The 19,064-nt window shown below is 36.3% G+C and overlaps 1 protein-coding gene across 7 annotated transcripts in view; it reads left to right on the forward strand.

Moving 5' to 3' along the window:
- The window catches only part of NUCB2 (nucleobindin 2), a 41,675-nt gene that overhangs the window by 15,659 nt on the left and 6,952 nt on the right, over positions 1 to 19,064 (forward strand). For all 7 annotated transcript variants that reach the window (XM_070626515.1, XM_070626521.1, XM_070626517.1 and 4 more), the window contains 7 exons: positions 2,842 to 2,968; positions 10,751 to 10,854; positions 11,689 to 11,874; positions 12,073 to 12,163; positions 12,755 to 12,813; positions 12,908 to 13,000; positions 14,540 to 14,629. In XM_070626515.1, coding sequence (XP_070482616.1) covers positions 2,842 to 2,968; positions 10,751 to 10,854; positions 11,689 to 11,874; positions 12,073 to 12,163; positions 12,755 to 12,813; positions 12,908 to 13,000; positions 14,540 to 14,629 — 750 coding nt within the window. The remainder of the gene's footprint in view (positions 1 to 2,841; positions 2,969 to 10,750; positions 10,855 to 11,688; positions 11,875 to 12,072; positions 12,164 to 12,754; positions 12,814 to 12,907; positions 13,001 to 14,539; positions 14,630 to 19,064) is intronic.

The raw sequence follows: 19,064 nt of genomic DNA on the forward strand, positions 1-19,064 counted from the left end.
ATAGCAAACTGGAGATAGTAATTGTTGCTGGAACCTAAAGTGGGAAGTGGAGGCAATGATTGGCTAAATGACGAGGTTGGAAAGAGTCATGGGCTAGATGATGGAGGGCCTTTTACATCATGTTAAGGGGCTTCCATCATGATGTGAGGACAGCAGGGAGCTATTCAAAGGTTTAGAATAGGTTAAGTTCTGGTGTTTTAATCAGGTCCGGATTAATAGAAGAGGTAATGGGACATCTCTTACGTCAATAGGGGAGGTTTAACTATTTGCCTCAGTCCTAAGAACCTTATCAGACATAATCCTAGCCCTGGACATCTCCTTAGTACTCGTAATAAAGAAAGGGAGTTGTAAGATCTGACACGAGAAATTCTTTTGAAGCCCATCCTCGAAGGGCAGTGAATCAGTTTAGTTGGGTTTATCTTAGAGTCGGAGAATAAAGAAAATTTTCAACGATTTCGTTTTAAACTTTCAGTTATATCTCTCAAGATAGTTTTGTTTGTTTACTTATTTCTATTTATTTATTTGTTTTTAACTTTCCTAAAAAATGATCTTGCCTGTTTCTAGAATCAGAGAACTTTGTTTGAAAGAACCTTTCTTGGTCAAATATCCTTCTTATTTTTGTCACTGTCCCTGGTGGGTTCCTTTGAAAGACTGACCGGCGTCAGGCTGGGCCACTCTCAGAGCCTGCGTGTGGCTTTTAGTTCACATTCTCCTCCAGGAGGCTGTGAACTGTCCCGGGGAAAGCCAGCAGCGCTAAGGCAGTAATTCCCCCAAATTGTCTTGAGAATAATCTTGTGCTTTCTTTGAAGAATTAATTTGACCTGTGGAGCTAATTTCCTGGGGTGAGTGATATTTAATGTAGAACTTTCAGTGTCTCTTATCTACTTAAATTAGGACTAAGAGCATTATTTGGGGGTAACGGAAAATGTGGATAACGGGAGGTCCTATCCTGAGATAACCTGGGTAGAGGAAGCAGCAAGCTTCCTGGCTTGGTGTCGGGAATATTCTGTAATTGTCTTCCCCTCCCAATCAGTTCCTGTTCCCTATTGAGGGACGTCAGAGAGTGAAAATGAAGTAAGTCAAACAGTTATTCAGTGACAGTTATTCAGTGACTCAACAGTTATTCTTTGCACATAAATGAAAAAGAAATAAGAGTAAAAACAGATAATAAAACCCAAGCTAACAGAATCACTACAAACAGCTCAGCAAAAACTCTGGTCTCAGGAAAAACTGGGAAAAAATGGTTAGAATTTGTCCTTTCCTTTTCAGCCAAGCATTTTGAAGGGGGAGTCTTCCTACATGTCTTTACTTCCCCAGCGTTGTGCAGTGGAAAGATGTGCTTTCGCGGAGGGTGTCCGTGACTTCTTAATTGCCAAACTCAGTACATGCTTCTTATTCCTCTTCTTACTGGACTCCTTTATTTCATCCCAGTAGTTCTCAGATTTTAGGGCTTGTTCAAGCAGATTTCTGGGCCCCACCTCTGGAGTTGCTGATTCAGTCAGTCTAGGGCCTGCATTTCTAAAGTTCCCAGGTCATGCTGATGCTTCCACTTGGGACCACACTTCGAGAACCATTGTTTCATCTGATGGTAATGACTGTTGTCTCCTTGAAATATGCTACTCTTTCTGCTCCTATAACAGCGTATTCTCCTGTTCTTCTCCCTCTCTGAACATTCTTTCTTGGTCTCCTTGTGGGGTTTCTTTTTCTTACGTTCGTCAGCAGACCCCATTGACTCGGTCCTAAAAGGTTTGTCTGCCTAATTGCTTGTTAGACTTGCAACTTGTGATTACAAACACATTTGTAAACAAGAGGAAGTAAACCACAAGCTATTTTATTTCTTAAATTTTGAAACATGTATCTCATTACTTCTTTATGAAAAAAGTACTCAAAGGAGACAACCTAAAAAAGATGAGTTTTGAAAAATTATTTATATATGGAATGACTAAAGCTTATGGAGGCCAAGTTATTTTTTAAAAAATTTTTGAAATATAGCTCATATGCCACAAAATTTGCCCCTTGAAGGCATACAATTCAGTGGTTTTTAGTATATCCACAGAGTCACGTAACCATTGCCACTATCTACTTTTAGAATAATTTCATTACCCCCAAAAGAAGTCCTGTACCCATTAAACAGTCACTTCCCATTTCCACCACCTCCTCAGCCCCTGGCAACCGGTGATCCACTTGCTATCTCCATGGATTTGCCTATGCTGGACATTTCATATAAATGGAGTCCTATAATATGGGGCCTTTGTGTGTGGCTTCTCTGGCAGCATAATGTTTTCAAGGTTCATCGTGTTATAGCATGTCTCAGTATATTCATTCCCTTTTATGGCTGAATAATATTCCACTTTATGGATAGTCCATATTTTATCAATTCATCAGTCGGTGGACATTTGGGTTGCTTCCTCTACATTTTTGGCTAGTATGAATAATGCTGCCATGAACATTCATTTACAAGTTTTTATGGGAACATATGTTTCAATTCTTTAGGTATATACCTAGGAATGGAATTGCTGGGTCATGTGTACCTCTGTGTTTAACTTTTTGAGGAACTGCCAAGTTGTTTCCAAAGTGGCTGTACCATTTTACAATTCGAGTTACTTTTTGAGTTTCTCCTTTGTGCTTTAATTATGCTTTTCTAAATTTTATGGTTTTTAGACATCTTGATTTTAGAATTACAAACTGAATCTCTTCTGAAAGAGATTCTACTTGTAATGTCAAATTTATCTAAATTAGTCAAAAGTATTTATCACTACTGTATTATAACCCTATTTTTAATATAGTGTATCTGGTCTAAAGATGTAATGTAATAGATAAAATTATTAATCTTGTTAACAGAGTGGGAGGCTAAGCAAAGAGCTGGACTTAGTAAGTCACCATGTGAGAACAAAACTTGATGAACTAAAAAGGCAAGAAGTAGCAAGGTTAAGAATGCTAATTAAAGCTAAATTGGATTCCCATCAAGGTAAGTGCTAAATAAAAGGTAGGAAAATTTCAATATTTGGTTGTTAAGATCAGTTTCCATTAGCACATGCCATGTACTTGTAGTCAAAATTTAATGTTAGTGGAGTCATGTGTTGCTTAACGGTGGGGATGCAATCTGAGAAATGCATCATTAGGCGGTTTCATCACTGTGTAGACATCATAGAGTGTCCTCACACAAACCTAGATGGTATAGCCTGCTACACACCTAGTCTATATGGTACTAATTTTATGGGACCACCATCATATGTGCAGACCATCATTGACTGAAACGTCATTATGTGGCACAGGACTGTATTGATTTGGCTTCTCTTAATTTTTAAAATTTAAATTTTTGAATAGGTAATATAGTCACATCATTTGAAAGTCAAAATGATTAGCCTTAAATAATTATATCAATGAAAAGGAAGAATGAAAAGTAATGAATTAAGCCACTGATTTAAAAGATGAAAAATAACATCAAAGCAAACCAAAAGAAAGCAGAGAGAAAATCTTATTAGAACAATTCCCATAGATGAAACAGAAAAATCGTCAGAGAGCTGGCTCCACTAAAAACCCCAGGCCCAGGGGCCAGCCCAGTGGTACAGTGGTTAAGTTCCCACATTCTGCTTCGGTGGCCCAGGGTTCACTGGTTTGGATCTCAGGTGTGGACCTATGCACCACTTGTCAAGCCATGCTGTGGCAGGTGCCCCATGTATAAAGTAGAGGAAGATTGGCACGGATGTTAGCTCAGGGCCAGTCTTCCTCAGCAAAAAGAAGGATTGGCAGCAGATGTTAGCTCAGGGCTAATCTTCTTCAAGAAAACAAAAAGCCCAGGCCCAGACAGTGTCAAAGGGAATTCTGTCAAACCATTAAAGAGCAGATTATCAATGCTTTTAAAACTATTCCAGGCGTAGAGAAAGAGGAAAGCTTCCACACTCATATTATGTATTGATGCCAAAACCAAAATTATCGTACGTCAAAAAATACTGTATCATAGCAAGTGGATTTATTTCAGAAATGCAAGATTGACTTAATATTAGGAAACCTGGTACTGTAAATCATCATATGAATAGAAATAAGAAGAAAAAAATTTTGATGTGGCGAAGGAAATCATAGAATCAAAGGACAAATGATAAATTAGAATAAGTCTTTGAAACTTGTATTATTTTAAATTAAGGCTATTTTTTTTTAGAGCAATACAAGATTCACAGCAAAATTGAGGAGAAAGTACAGAGATTTCCCATATATCCCCTGCCCCCAAATATGCGTAGCCTCCCCCATTACCAACATCTTCCACCAGAGGGGTGCATTTGTTACAACCAGTGAACCTACACTGACACATCGTAATCACGTGAAGTCCATGGTTTACATTTCTATGGGTTTAGACAAATTTACGGTGACCTGTGTCTGCCGTTATATTATCATACACGGTAGTTTCACTGCCCTAAAAATCCTCTGTGCTCTTCCGTTCATCCTCCATATTCTTTTACTTCCAGACTATGAGAAGATTAAATAGTTATGAGGTAGAATTTTTGAAATGAGAAGATATCTTAAAGAAAGTAATCTTTATGATCATCTCCATATGTATGGAAAAGGCATTTGACAAAAGTTAACATCCATTCTTAATTTTAAAAAAGTAATAAAATAGTAATCAGTAGATACTTCTGTGACATGATCAGATATGTCCAATTCAGCTGTATCATGCTTCATGGGGAAACAGAAGTACGTATTCGAACTGAAATCAGGAACAAGGCAAGGATACGCGCTGTCACCAGTAGTAATTAACATTGTACTGGAGGTACTAGCCAAAGCAATTGTACAAATGAAAAAAACTGAAGATAAAGTAATTGGAAAGGAGGTGATAAAACCATCTCTATTTGCAGATGATATGGTTTTATACCTAGAAAACCCAAAGTAATTGACTGAAAAACTTAGTATAAACAATGGGAAAATTCAGCAAGATAAACTTAATATACAGAAACCAATATTTTTCATATGTACAAACAATAGCCAGTTAGAAGATAGAATGGAAGAAAAGACTCCATTTGTAATACCAAGAAAGATAAAATACCTAGAATAAAACTATTAAGAAATGTGCAAGACTTTAACACAAATACTTTAAAACACTTCTGAAGGACACAAAAGCAGACTTGAAAAAAAGTGGAAAGACACAACATCTTTTTGATACAAAGACTCAACATTATGAACATGTCACTTTTCCCTAGGTGCATTTATAAGTTTAACGTGATTCATGGGGCTGCCCCGGTGGCACAATGGTTTAGTTTGCATGTTCTGCGTTGGCAGCCGGTTCAGATCTCGGGTGGGGACCTATGCACTGCTTATCAAGCCATGCTGTGGCAGGTGTCCCACGTATAAAATAGAGGAAGATGGGCATGGATGTTAGCTCAAGGCTAATCTTCCTCAAGAAACAAAACAAAACAAAACATGATCCAAATAAAAATATGTACTTTCTTCTGGTACTAGCCAAGTTATGTTTTTTTTTTTTTTTTTTTTTTGGTGAGGAAGATTGTCCCTGAGCTAACATCTGTTGCCAATCTTCCTCTTTTGGCTTGAGGAAGATTGTCCTGAGCTAACATCTGTGCTAGTCTTCCTCTATTTTGTATGTGGGACGCTGCCACAGTGTGGCTTGATGAACAGTGTGTAGGTCTGTGCTTAGGATCCAAACCCACGAACCCTGGGCCACCAAAGTGGAGTGCTTAAACCTAATTACTATATGCCACCGGGATGGCCCCCAAGTTACTTTTAAAGTTCATATGAAAAAAGGAAACAAGCAAGGAAAGCTACATACCTCAGAAGAAAAAAGAACAAGGAAAAAGGACTAGATATATTAGATATTAAAATATATCACTAAACCTCAGTCGTTAGAACTGTGTGGTTTTGGTATAAGTAGAAAGACCAGTGGAACAGAATAGAAATTCCAGAAGTAAAATTAAATATATGTAGAATTTAGTTTACATTAAAGGTGGTATCTCATTATTAGTGGGATAAAGATAGATTTTTAAAAAATATAAATAGTGTTGGTACAATTGGGTAGCCATTTGGAAAAAAGTACAGTTAGATCTATCTCATATGCATCAAGATAAGTGCAAACAAATCAGAGATTTAAGTGTAGAAAATAAAACTATAAAAGCACTAGGTGACAACATAGGTGAATTCCTTTATTATCTTGGAATGGCCTTTCTAGTTATGAATCAAAATTAAGGGGCCAGATTTGGCACGTGGGAGATCCTCCAGGCTGGCTCCTGTGTCCTTGTGACTTGCCGCATAGGTTGGTTGTGTGGGTGATTCATTGTCATTAGTGAACATCTGAACATTCATTCATGGTGGAAGGGTAGTTCTTGAACTTCAGCTTGCATAAGAATCACCTGGGAGCTAGTTAAAAATGCAGATGACTGGTTCTCACCTCCAGATATTCTGATTCTGGGGATTAGTAATCTGCATTTTAGACATATACCTCTGGTCAATGAAATCACGTTGGAGAAATGCTTGTGCAGAGCATTAAGCTCCCTGCTGGTGAATAGACTTAAAAACAAGAACCAAATACTCCTTATCCTGAAATTAAGGATGTCAATGAGGGGTAAAATGAGCTCATCCCATACTACTTCAGGTGGTCAGACACACAAGGTGATTCCATCCTTGAAGCCAGGTCCAAGGTGTTGTGAGATTTTTTTTCCCCTTAGATAACCTCCATCCCTCAATCTTAGCAATATTTTCTTTGTTCCAAGATAGCAGGTGAATTTCATTATCTAAAGAAAACAGTCTGATTTGCTTAGAAAACTTACAAATATTTTCTCATTGATTCAATTTATGAATTGAAATTTCTCATAATTTGGAGAAAGGCTTAAAGGGTCTTAATTTTTTTTGGTATGATTTTTTAAAGTAGGTAATATATTCACATGGTTTAAAACCAGAACATATAAGAAGGTATAAGCAAAAAGCTCCTGGATATTTTTGTAGCCTGTCAGTGCCCATTGCCCCCTAACACCTATCTTTTCTGGGTTTCCTTTTTTTTTTTTTAAGTTTTCTTTTAGAATTTTTCCTTCTTCTCCCTAAAGCTCCCTGGTACGTAGTTGTGTATATTTTTAGTTGTGGGTCCTTCTAGTTGTGGCATGTGGGACGATGCCTCATCATGGCTTGATGAGTGGTGGTAGGTCCTCGCCCAGGATCTGAACCTGTGAAACCCTGGACCGCCAAAGCAGAGCACACAAACCCAACCACTCTGCCACGGGGCTGGCCCCTGGGTTTCTTTGTTCTTATATAAGCAAATACCAATAAAGGTTCATATTTTTCCTCTCTTTTTATACAAAAGATAGCATACAATATACATTTTGTGCCTTGTATTTTTCTTTTAACAATACATTTTGGAGATCTTTCTGTGTTAGTACACAGAGACCATCTTCATTTTTTTTTTTTAACAGCTATGTAGATTTCTATTATATGGATATACCGTAATTTATTTAACCAGGCCCCTGTTGATGGACATTTGGGTTATTTCTAGTGAAGTCTCTTGTACATATATTGCTATGTAGTCATATAGGATTATCTCTAGGATAGATTTCCCATGGTAAAGTTGTTAAACCAGAAGATATATGTATTTGTAATTTTGATAGATGCTGCCATCTCCACCACTATTGTACCAATGCACAGTCCCACCAGCGATGATTTCTCACAGCCTTGCTGACGCTATGTATCTTCAAACTCTACGAGTTTTGCCATTCTGTTAGATGGTGTAATAGTGCAGTTTTAATATGTATTTCTCTTGTTTTGAGTAAGGTTAAGCATCCATTTATATATTTCATTGTCTGGTCATATCCTTTAAGGCTGGGTCTTATAACAAATCTTTTCTTCGTAAGTAAAACTAGTACAGTGCTCGACTAAGAATTCAGTGAAAGCTTAGTTGAACTAAATCTAGCAGTTTCTTACTTTCTGGCATAACAAAATGTGCCAGGCTCATCTTATACCTATCCTACTGCAGCCCTGAAATCAGCCATTTCTCTGAGGATTCTTGGTTCTTTTTAATGGCGAATAATATCACAGACCAGCAAGCTGGTACTAGGTGTACTTATTGCTTCTGGAATATATTTTCTTCAAGGTACTTTCATTGGATAGAGGTTGGAAATATATATGCATATGTATATGCATTTGTACACATCTGTATGCGTCTGTACACATATACATACATGCACATACGTTGATGTATATATGTGTATACTATACATACGTATACACATGAAACATACATGCATATACATGTACATATTTTAGAAATAATAAGTTCACACAGATAGCACTAATTCCCGTCCATTTCCACAGCTTGCTTTCTTACCTTCCATTATTTCATATTTGTATATTCCTTTTTCCTAAGTGAGAACCCTGACTTCTAACAACATCAACATATGTACTATTTTGCTCATTTCTGTCATACAACTGAAATAGTCCAGAATCACTTTACCCATTCAACTACAATAAACTGTAGCTTGTTTTTAAAAATTCTTTACAAAGAAAAACAATTGATGTTTCTTTAAAAATAAGTCATAATTCAAATGAATTTACCTGAATTAGATTTTTATTGTTCCATAAAGGATTCACTGGATCAGCATTCAAAAAATTCACATAAATTTTAGAGCAATTCTTTTTAGAAATTCTACTTAGACCTTTGATGAAGGCAGTATATTATAGTTTATCTAATTAAAAGTAGGAAATTTGGTAGTTTTACAATAGCAAAAATTTTTTTACTGTTAGTGTACTGATAGTCAACTGGTCTTTTAGAAATAACATAAAAATGTACGTATTACATTGTATTCCATTCTAGATTCAAAGACATTACCTTTGCCTAAAATAATGATATGTACAATATTCTAAAAGAAAATATGAACACTTAGATTATAATCTAAAACTTTGACTTTTCTTATAAAATCCCCCCACAGGAATAAATGTGAATGCTCATTTTTTTTCTTGTTAAAGCCGCTTGGTTTTTTTTACATTTTATTTTATTGAGATCATAATAGTTTATAACATTGTGAAATTTCAGTTGTACGTTATTATTTGTCAGTCACCATACATATGTGCCCCTTTACCCCTTATGCCTAACCCCCAACCCCCTTCCCCTCTGGTAACCACTAATCTGTTCTCTTTGTCCATGTGTTTATCTTCCATATATGAGTGAAATCATATGGTGTTTGTCTTTCTCTGTCTGGCTTATTTTGCTTAACGTAATACTCTCACGGTCCATCCATGTTGTTGCAAATGGGATGATTTTGTCTTTTTTAATGGCTGAGTAATATTCCATTGTGTGTGTGTGTGTGTGTGTGTGTGTGTGTATACCACATCTTCTTTATCCATTCTTCAGTCGATGGGCACTTGGGTTCTTCCACGTCTTGGCTATTGTGAACAATGCTGCAATGAACATAGGGGTGCATAAGTCTCTTTGAATTGTTGATTTCCAGTTCTTTAGATAAATACCCAGTAGTGGGATAGCTGGGTCATATGGTATTTCTATTTTTAATTTTTTGAGAAATCTCCATACTGTTTTCCATAGTGGCTCACCAGTTTGCATTCCCACCAGCAGTGTATGAGGGTTCTCTTTTCTCCATATCCTTGCCAACATTTGTTATTTTTTTGTTGGTGATTATAGCCATTCTGACAGGTGTAAGGCGATATCTCAATGTCGTTTTGATTTGGATTTCCCTGATGATTAGTATATTGAACATCTTTTCATGTGCCTATTGACCATCCGTATGTCTTCTCTGGAAAACTGCCGGTTCATATCCTCTGCCCATTTTTTGATCAGGTTGTTTGTTTTCTTGTTGTTGAGTTGTATGGGTTCTTTATATATTTTGGAGATTAACCCCTTGTCAGATATATGATTGGCAAATATCTTCTCCTAGTTGGTGTGTTGTCTTTTCATTTTGTTCCTGGTTTCCTTTGCTTTGCACAAGCTCTTTAGTCTGATGAAGTCCTACTTGTTTAGTTATTCTTTGTTTCCCTTGTCTGAGTAGACATCGTATTTGAAAAGATCCTTCTAAGCCTGATGTGAAAGAGTGTACTGCCTATATTTTCTTCTAGGAGTTGTATGATTTCAGGTCTTACCTTCAAGTCTTTGATCCATTTTGAGTTAATTTTTGTGTATGGTGAAAGATAATGGTCTACTTTCATTCTTTTGGCCGTCCAGTTTTGCTAACACTGTTTTTTCAAGAGGCTTTCCTTTCTCCATTGCATGTTCTTAACTCCTTTGTTGAAGATTAGCTGTCCATAGGTGTGTGGTTTTATTTCTGGGCTTTCAATTCTGTTCCATTGATTTGTGTGTCTGTTTTTGCACTGGTACCATGCTGTTTTGATTACTATAGCTTTGTGGTATATTTTGAAGTCAGGGATTGTGATGCCTCCAGCTTTGTTCTTTTTTCTCAGGATTGCTTTAGCTATTTGGGGTATTTTGCTGCCTCATGTGAATTTTAGGATTTTTTGTTCTATTTCTGTGAAGAATGTCATTGGGATTCTGATAGGGATTGCATTGAATCTATAGATTGCTTTAGGTAGTATGGACATTTTAACTAAGTTCATTCTTCCAATCCATGAGCAAGGAATATCTTTCCATTTCTTTATGTCGTCATCAATTTCTTTCAATAATGTTTTATAGTTTTCATTGTATAGGTCTTTCACCTCCTTCGTTAAATCTGTGAATGCTTATTCTTACTGTACCATCTATATTAATGTTTCTAGCTTCTAGTAATTGATCAGTTACAGTTTTCTCATTTTCTTTCAGATACAGGAATAGACCACCATGCTCTTCTAAAACAATTTGATCACCTAAACCACCTAAATCCTGAAAAGTTTGAATCTACAGATTTGGATATGTTAATCAAAGCGGTAAGAATAATTCCAAAAAGTGTTGTCTTTGTTGTGCCTTTGAGGCTTTGCAATTCGACAAGTAAATTCAATGAAGTGGTAATATAACTTTTATATGCTCTCTCGGATATCTTTAAAGGGAGATAGCTCAACCCTTATTAGGACAGATAATCGTGTGGGTATACAGGTCTGTAATCCCTTACTCACAATACCAAAATCCAAAACACTGTGAAAACTGAAACCTGGCTTGAATTATAGTAAGGCTATTTATAGTTTTTGTTTAGCCTAGTGTGCGTATTCATAGATTTTTGCTAAGGAAGTACTCATCTGTTTGATTACAGACTCTGCAGGGATATTGTGTAATACGTCATATATGCCATACTCCCTTTCTAAAATACAGAAAATTTTGAAACACATCTGGTCTCAGGGATTTTAGATGAGAGCTTATAGACCTCTCATGTTGTACTGTGTGGAGCTACCAAACTAGATGTTTGAGCCTGGGTGTTATTAGATTTGGTCAAGTGGTTAGAAACCATTCTAGTTTGCTATGCTGTACAAATTTGATACAGTCCCTTCATTTTTCTTCTTCTTCTTCTTTTCAAAATCAATTTATGTTTTACTTGCTTGTGAGAAACTTCCTAAAGTTGAAGCTAGCTTTTAGCTTTTAGTTTCTTTGAATGCCTACATCCCTGGTAATAATAATGACTAAAGTAAAATAGTAGAATTTTAAAAAGGAGTCCAGTATGTTTTGGCCTTCCTATACTGCCTCTGTTAGAGAGTATGCTATATGCAAGAAAGACTTTATTTATGTTTTTCAAACACATCTTTTTATTTGATTTAAATATTGCATTATAGGCTACAAGTGATCTGGAACACTATGATAAAACTCGACATGAAGAATTTAAAAAATATGAAATGATGAAGGAACATGAAAGGAGAGAATATTTAAAAACACTGAATGAAGAAAAGAGAAAAGAAGAAGAATCTAAATTTGAAGAAATGAAGAAAAAGCATGAAAATCATCCCAAAGTTAATCATCCAGTAAGGATTAAGACTTTATGAAACCATAGTTAGGTGAAGATACTTCTTTGTATCAGATAGTAGAATTTTATCATAAATTACTAGTACTTAAATCTTGATTCTTAATTCTGTGAAATTTCTCAAATTTATATTTTATTTTGGGTATATACACTTTAGATTATATTTTGTTTTGAGTGTTTTTTAAAAATTGATTCACAGGGAAGCAAAGATCAACTAAAAGAGGTATGGGAAGAGACTGATGGATTGGATCCTAATGACTTTGACCCCAAGACATTTTTCAAACTACATGGTAACAGATTTGATACAAATATTAATATTTATTATCTGCTGTTTGAAAAATTATGGTTGCTTTACTCTTAATTGATTTCTGCCAGGGTCTGCTATTGAGTCCTGTTGATAGTAAATGTTTAGAGTTTTTCTCTAGTAATGTAATAGTCTTTATTGTTGGTCTGCAGTATAAAATATTTTAGATCAGTAGCTGTGTCTGCTTTTACTTTTGGTTCATTATGTGACTTAATGCAAGGTTCTCTGTAAACTGATGGTATCTCTGTGACTAGCTAGATTATATCTAACAGGCTTTATGCTATGATGTTAAAATTTGCTTTTATTCTTATAGTGTATTATTTTATTTTATATTTTTGGAAAAAAATTCGTTAAGATATATTTTCTTAACCAACTGTAATGAATTATAAATAAGTAGTGAATTGTTATCAGTTGGACTGATCTGAGGCTTCAGAAAAAGAAGAAACCTTTTTCTGTAGGATATTGATGCTTTGTGTCAGTGCTACGTTTGCAAGCTGTTTGTCAATAGTTGTATTTTTATTATTTATTTTCTAAGGCATTAAAATCAATTTTTGCATTTGTAACTTTTAAACTTTAGATGTCAATAGTGATGGCTTCCTAGATGAACAAGAATTAGAAGCCTTATTTACTAAAGAGGTATGTGAGTTCATTAAGTATTCAGTGTTTTTGTTCTCTTTTTCCTTCTATTATCTTCCTTTCTTTTATGTTGGTTTTAAAATTTTCTTTTTAGTTGGAGAAAGTATATGACCCAAAAAATGAAGAGGATGATATGGTAGAAATGGAGGAAGAAAGGCTTAGAATGAGAGAACATGTAATGAATGAGGTATGTTTTAAAAGTTTAACAATATATGTTAACCTCTATAGATTCTTCAAGTTCTTTCAATGAATCTTACCATAGGATGGAAAAGAAATATACAGAATAGGCATCTAATTAGATTTTGCATTTTTGATCCAGAATATTCAGTAGATTCCCTTAGTGTTGATAAAATAATTTATAACTACTTTAAAATATTTTAAGAGATTAAGATGCTGCTCCTATCAGCTATAAAAATTCTTTTAGAAGTGAAAAATAATGCAGTCCAATATTTCATATTTTAGTTTTTTCCGAGAAAATCCAAAAAACCCAATACCTTAATGATACCGAACCTGAAGTGAGTTCGCTCACCCGTTGTGCAGCAAGCCAATCTCTGACACCGGGTGTGGTGGAAGAAAGTACGAATTTTATTTTTGCACAGCGCTGAGCAAGGAGAGAGGGCAGCTAACGCTGAAATCCCAAACTCCCCAAAAAGCTAAAAGGAAGGATTTTTATTTGGGGTTTTAGGTAGGGGAGGGGGAGCATATGGCCTTGGTGGTTGGAGCTTTCCCACCAGTCTGTCTTTGGCCTTGAGACACTTGCAGAGAGGAGGGAGCCCATGACCTTGCTGGTCAGCAGCTTCCCCACCAGCCTGTATCTCTTTTGGGGAGGAGATAATCCAGGTGCTTGTCCTTGGTGATGTCTGTCTCCATGGAGGATAGTGGATTTTGGAGGCAGGAAGCCAGAGAGTAAGCAGGGAATGAGTGTTTTGGTTTTAACCCCATATATGCTGGGTTTAATGTGGGGAAACTAATATCAGGGTCGGTATCATTAATGGTTTATAACAATAAATATCTATTTCTTGTTCACATTACTAAGGTTAAAACTGATATAGACATTATCGGCAGAGTGACTAAAGCCCATTGTTTTGCTGTGGTGATTTTCACCTATTTGAGCTGTTAATGATGAATTGGGATCTTTGTTGACTGCTGGCATCCTATGCATCAAATAAATTTCTTTGGCCATTATAGAGTTCACCTTTGTCACTGAATTTACCATAGTGTATAAGAGCCATTGAAGAGAATTTGGAGAGATTGTCAACCTTAGTTTTGATTTAGTTAGTTGTTTGTTTTTAAGAAAAGATATTGACAGCATTTTAACTTGAACTCTGACTCTTGGCTAAAACAGTCCTCTTTCTGGAAAGGTTTTTTTCCTAGCCCAAACCCTTGGCTTCCAGAGGAAGTATACGTGGTGTAGTGAGGGAGGAAGACAGTACTGGCCTGACTAGTCAGATCAGCAGACTCAAACTTGGTGATTTTTGGGGGTATCAGGTGTATAGATATCTCATTGTATTTTCAAATTTGAATTATATAGAAGAGAAAGATACCTATTTTCTGATTCTAATGTAATTGAGTACTCCATTCATGGTTTTTTCCCCTCGGTTTCTGTAGATGTTAGGCTACTCCTAATGGCTGTATGTTTATTTAGTAGCGTGTAGTAGAAGGCAGTTTCTAGAGTCTAAATAATATGCGAAAGGGTTATTTTATTTATACATTTTCCTTTAATCAGGTTGATGCTAACAAAGACCGATTGGTGACTCTGGAAGAGTTTTTGAAAGCTACGGAAAAAAAGGAATTCTTGGAGCCAGATGGCTGGGAGGTAATAGAACCTACTTCAAATGGCATGTGTGGTTCAAGAAATTCTACGTCAGTCTATTCTACTTTTAACTTTTATTCCCCATTATGTTTGCATGTGTAGTCTTACTGTCTTGGCTTTTCATATAAAATGTCACTATAAAGTAATGAACTTAATTTCTTGGAAAGCTTGTGGCAATTGATCTCTCATTTGTCATCATATTGCATCTAATTAGAAGTCTTCTTAAAATTCTACTCTTTTAAGTGTAAAGTAATGTTCACTCTTGAAAATTAGACATATAGATACATTTAAAGAATAAACTAGAAGTTACCTATAATCCTGCCATCCAGTGGCAGACACTTAATTATGCATTGTATTAGGCCAATTTGGAAATAGTATGCAGTTTGTATATTTAGTATATACATATATAGCATACTGTGTATAAACAATATACTGTCCCATTTTTAATTTATATATACACATAAATTCATATCTATTTGTTTTTTAAAATGGCTTCATACTGTATAAATGATTTTGTATGTTTGTGAAATTGTTTTTTTTTTTAAATTCTATTTTTTTTTTGGAGGAAGATTAACTAACATCTGCTGCCAATCCTCCTCTTTTTGCTGAGGAAGACTGACCCTGAGCTAACATCTGTGCCCATCTTCCTCTATTTTATATGTGAGACGCCTACCACAACATGGCTTGACAAGTGGTGTGTAGGTCTGCACCCGGTCTCTGAACTGGTGAATCCTGGGCCGCTGAAGTGGAATGTGTGAACTTAACCACTACACCACCGGGCTGACCCCTGAAACTGTTTTTTTAATTTAACAGTATTTTGTGAACATTTGCTAATGCTGGTCCTCAAAAACATGATTTAAAAAATGACTACTTAGCATGCAGTTGTGTGGTTGTAACATAATTTATATAATCATTCTTCCAGATTCAGACATTTTGAGTCAATTCCAATTTTTTTTTTACTGTAGTAAATAACACTATGATGATTATCCGTTTGTTCATACATTTTTGGGCATGCGTGATGACTTCCCTGGGATTAATTCCCAGAAATAGAACCATTCTCAAGGTTTATGAACATTTTTTTAGTTTTTAAATATATCTTGTCAAATTGCTCCAGAAAGGTATACCAATTTATGCCATAGCTTACTGTATGTTAATGAGTGCATACACATCTTTAAAAGAGTGGTTGAGAGTGGGCGGAGCAAAATGGTGGGGTGAGCTGACCCGGGATTCTCTCCCCTCCAAAATACAACAAAAGATTGGAAGAACTGAATTTCAGAGAATAAACATAATGCCAGCTCGTTAGAGACCTACAATACCAAGAAGGCGGAGATCTTAAATCCTACTTACAGCCTCGGAGGCGCTGGAACGGTAGGAGAGAACATTGCTCCCTCCCCTAGAGTCTGCGATCGCTGTGGCGCAGGTCGGGAAGGAGCGGGGGAGGGGCTGCGCGACCCGGGGATCATCCAGGACTCCTGCTGCTGATTCAGTGGAGACCGGCTGACGGGGGGAAAGCTTCCGTCCTTGGGGACCCCATAAACCAAGGGCCTTGGGAGACCAGAGAACAGAACTGATCTGAACCCAGACCAGCGCGTGTGAGTAACAGCCCCTCCCCCCCAACAAAGCCAGTGGGCGCAGCCATCTTGCCCCAAGGTGGAGAGCTAACACGTCGCTCTCGACCCCCATCTAGTGGCGACAGGCTGTAACTGCAACTGAATTCTACCACCGTGAGAAAAAACTGCTCCTCTACCATCCAGCAATTTATAAAAGCCCCAGACCAGAAGGAAAACAATAAAAACACAGAATTAAGTCCTGAGGACTTGGAATTAGGTAAACTAAGTGATAATGAATTCAGAGCAGCTATAATCAAAAAACTCAATGAGGTAGAGAGAAAGATAGAGAAACAAGCCGAGTTCTGGAGTTACTTCACAAAAGAGATTGAAATCATAAAGAAGAACCAAACAGAATTACTTGAGATGAAAAACACAGTGGACCAGATAAAACAGAATACGGATTCCCTGAATGCCCGTGTAGACAACATAGAGGAGAAAATCAGCATAATCGAGGACAGACAGGCTGAATGGTGCCAGAGAGAGGAAGAAAGAGAACTAAGAATTAAAAAAATGAGGAAAATCTCCGAGAGATAATGGATTCAATGAGGAGTAAGAACATAAGGATCATAGGAATTCCCGAGAATATGGAAAAGGAAAATGGAGCAGAAAGTGTGCTTAACGAAATTATTGAAGAGAACTTCCCAAATCTAGGGATCAACAGAGAAATGTGTGTAGAGGAGGGTTTTAGATCTCCTCGATTTGTCAATGTAAAAAGACCCACCTCAAGACACATAACGGTAAAGTTGGCAAATAGGAATGATAAGGAAAGAATACTCAGGGAAGTAAGAAAAAAAAGAGAATAACCTATAAAGGAGCCCCTATCAGACTGTCAGCAGATTTCTCTACAGAAACCCTATAAGCTAGGAGAGAATGGAGTGATATATTCAAAGCTTTAAAGGATAAAAACCTTCAGCCAAGAATACTCTATCCAGCAAGAATTTCCTTCAGATATGAGGGAGAAATTAAATCTTTTCCAGACAAACAGAAGTTAAGGGAATTTGTAACTAAAAGCCCTCCACTACAAGAAATCCTCAAGAAGGCTCTCATACCTGAAAAAAGAAAAAAGGGAGAAAGGGGACACAATCCACAGACTAGGGAGACCGATGGATAGAACCAGAACAGGATAGCAAATATTCAACTATAGCATTAGGGTAAAAATAGGGAAACTACCAAAACAAGGACGATCTTAGCACTCTAACTACAAATTAATAAGACGAGTTGGAATAAAAAATGAAAATAATTATTTAGGAGGGGAAGAGCAAAGGGTCTAAATCAGTATTGGTCAAGTAAGTAAGAGACCACCAGAGAATAGACTATATTATACACGAGATTCTAAATACAAACTTCAAGGTAGACACTAAAATAAAGTACAGAACAGAGTCACAAATCATAGATAAGGAAAAATCCAAGAAACCCAGCATAAGAAATTGCAGTATTAAATGGGTAGTCTAAAGCACACAGGAAAAGAAACACAGGAAAACAAGATAATGAGCGACAGATTGACAGCATTAAGTCCACATGCATCAATAATCACTCTCAATGTGAACGGATTGAACTCTCCAATAAAAAGACACAGAGTGGCAAAATGGATTAAAGAACAAGATCCAACAATTTGTTGCCTCCAGGAAACACACCTCAGCCCCAAGGACAAACACAGACTCAGGGTGAAGGGGTGGAGGACAATACTTCAAGCAAATAGCAAGGAAAAAAAGGCAGGTGTTGCAATTCTCATATCAGACCAAGTGGATTTCAAAATAAGACAGGTAAAGAGAGACACAGAGGGACAATATATAATGATCAAAGGGACACTTCATCAAGAAGAAATAACGCTTATAAATATCTATGCACCCAACACAGGAGCACCAAGATTCATAAAGCACCTATTAACAGACCTAAAGGAAGATGTTAAAAACAACACAATAATAGTAGGGGACCTCAACACCCCACTCACATCAATGGACAGATCATCAAGACAGAAAATCAACAAGGAAATAGTGGAGCTGAATGAAAAACTAAAACAACTGGACTTAATAGACATATGTAGATCACTCCACCCTGAAGGAGCTGAATACACATTCTTCTCAAGTGCACATGGAACATTCTCTAGGATAGACCATATGTTGGGAAACAAGGCAAGCCTCTACAAATTTAAAAAAATTGAAATAATAACAAGCATCTTCTCAGATCATAGTGCTATAAGGCTAGAAATTAATTACAAGAAAAAAGCTGAGAAAGGCACAAAGATGTGGAGACTAAACAACACACTACTGAACAAGCAATGGATCATTGAAGAAATTAAAGAAGAAATAAAAAAATACCTGGAAACAAATGAAAATTATAGCATGCCATACCAACTTATATGGGATACAGCAAAAGCTGTATTAAGAGGAAAACTCATCACAATACAGGCACATCTTAATAAATAAGAAAAATCCCAAATAAGCAACCTTAAAGCACACCTAACTGAACTAGAGAAAAAAGAACAAATGAAGCCCAAAGTCAGCAGAAGGAGAGAAATAATAAAAATCAGAGCAGAAATAAATACTATTGAAACGAAAAAGGCAGTAGAAAGGATCAATGAGACAAAGAGCTGGTTTTTTGAGAAGATAAATAAAATTGACAAACCACTAGCCAAACTTACAAAGAAAAAAAGGGAGAAAGCTCAAATAAACAAAATCAGAAATGAGCGAGGAGAAATAACAACAGACTCTGCAGAAATACAACAGATTATAAGAGAATACTACAAAAAACTATATGCCAACAGAATGGATAACCTAGAGGAAATGGATAAATTCTTGGACTCCTACAATCTCCCAAAGCTCACTCAA

The sequence above is a fragment of the Equus przewalskii genome, chromosome 6 (assembly GCF_037783145.1).
Source record: "Equus przewalskii isolate Varuska chromosome 6, EquPr2, whole genome shotgun sequence".
NCBI classification, from domain to species: domain Eukaryota; kingdom Metazoa; phylum Chordata; class Mammalia; order Perissodactyla; family Equidae; genus Equus; species Equus przewalskii.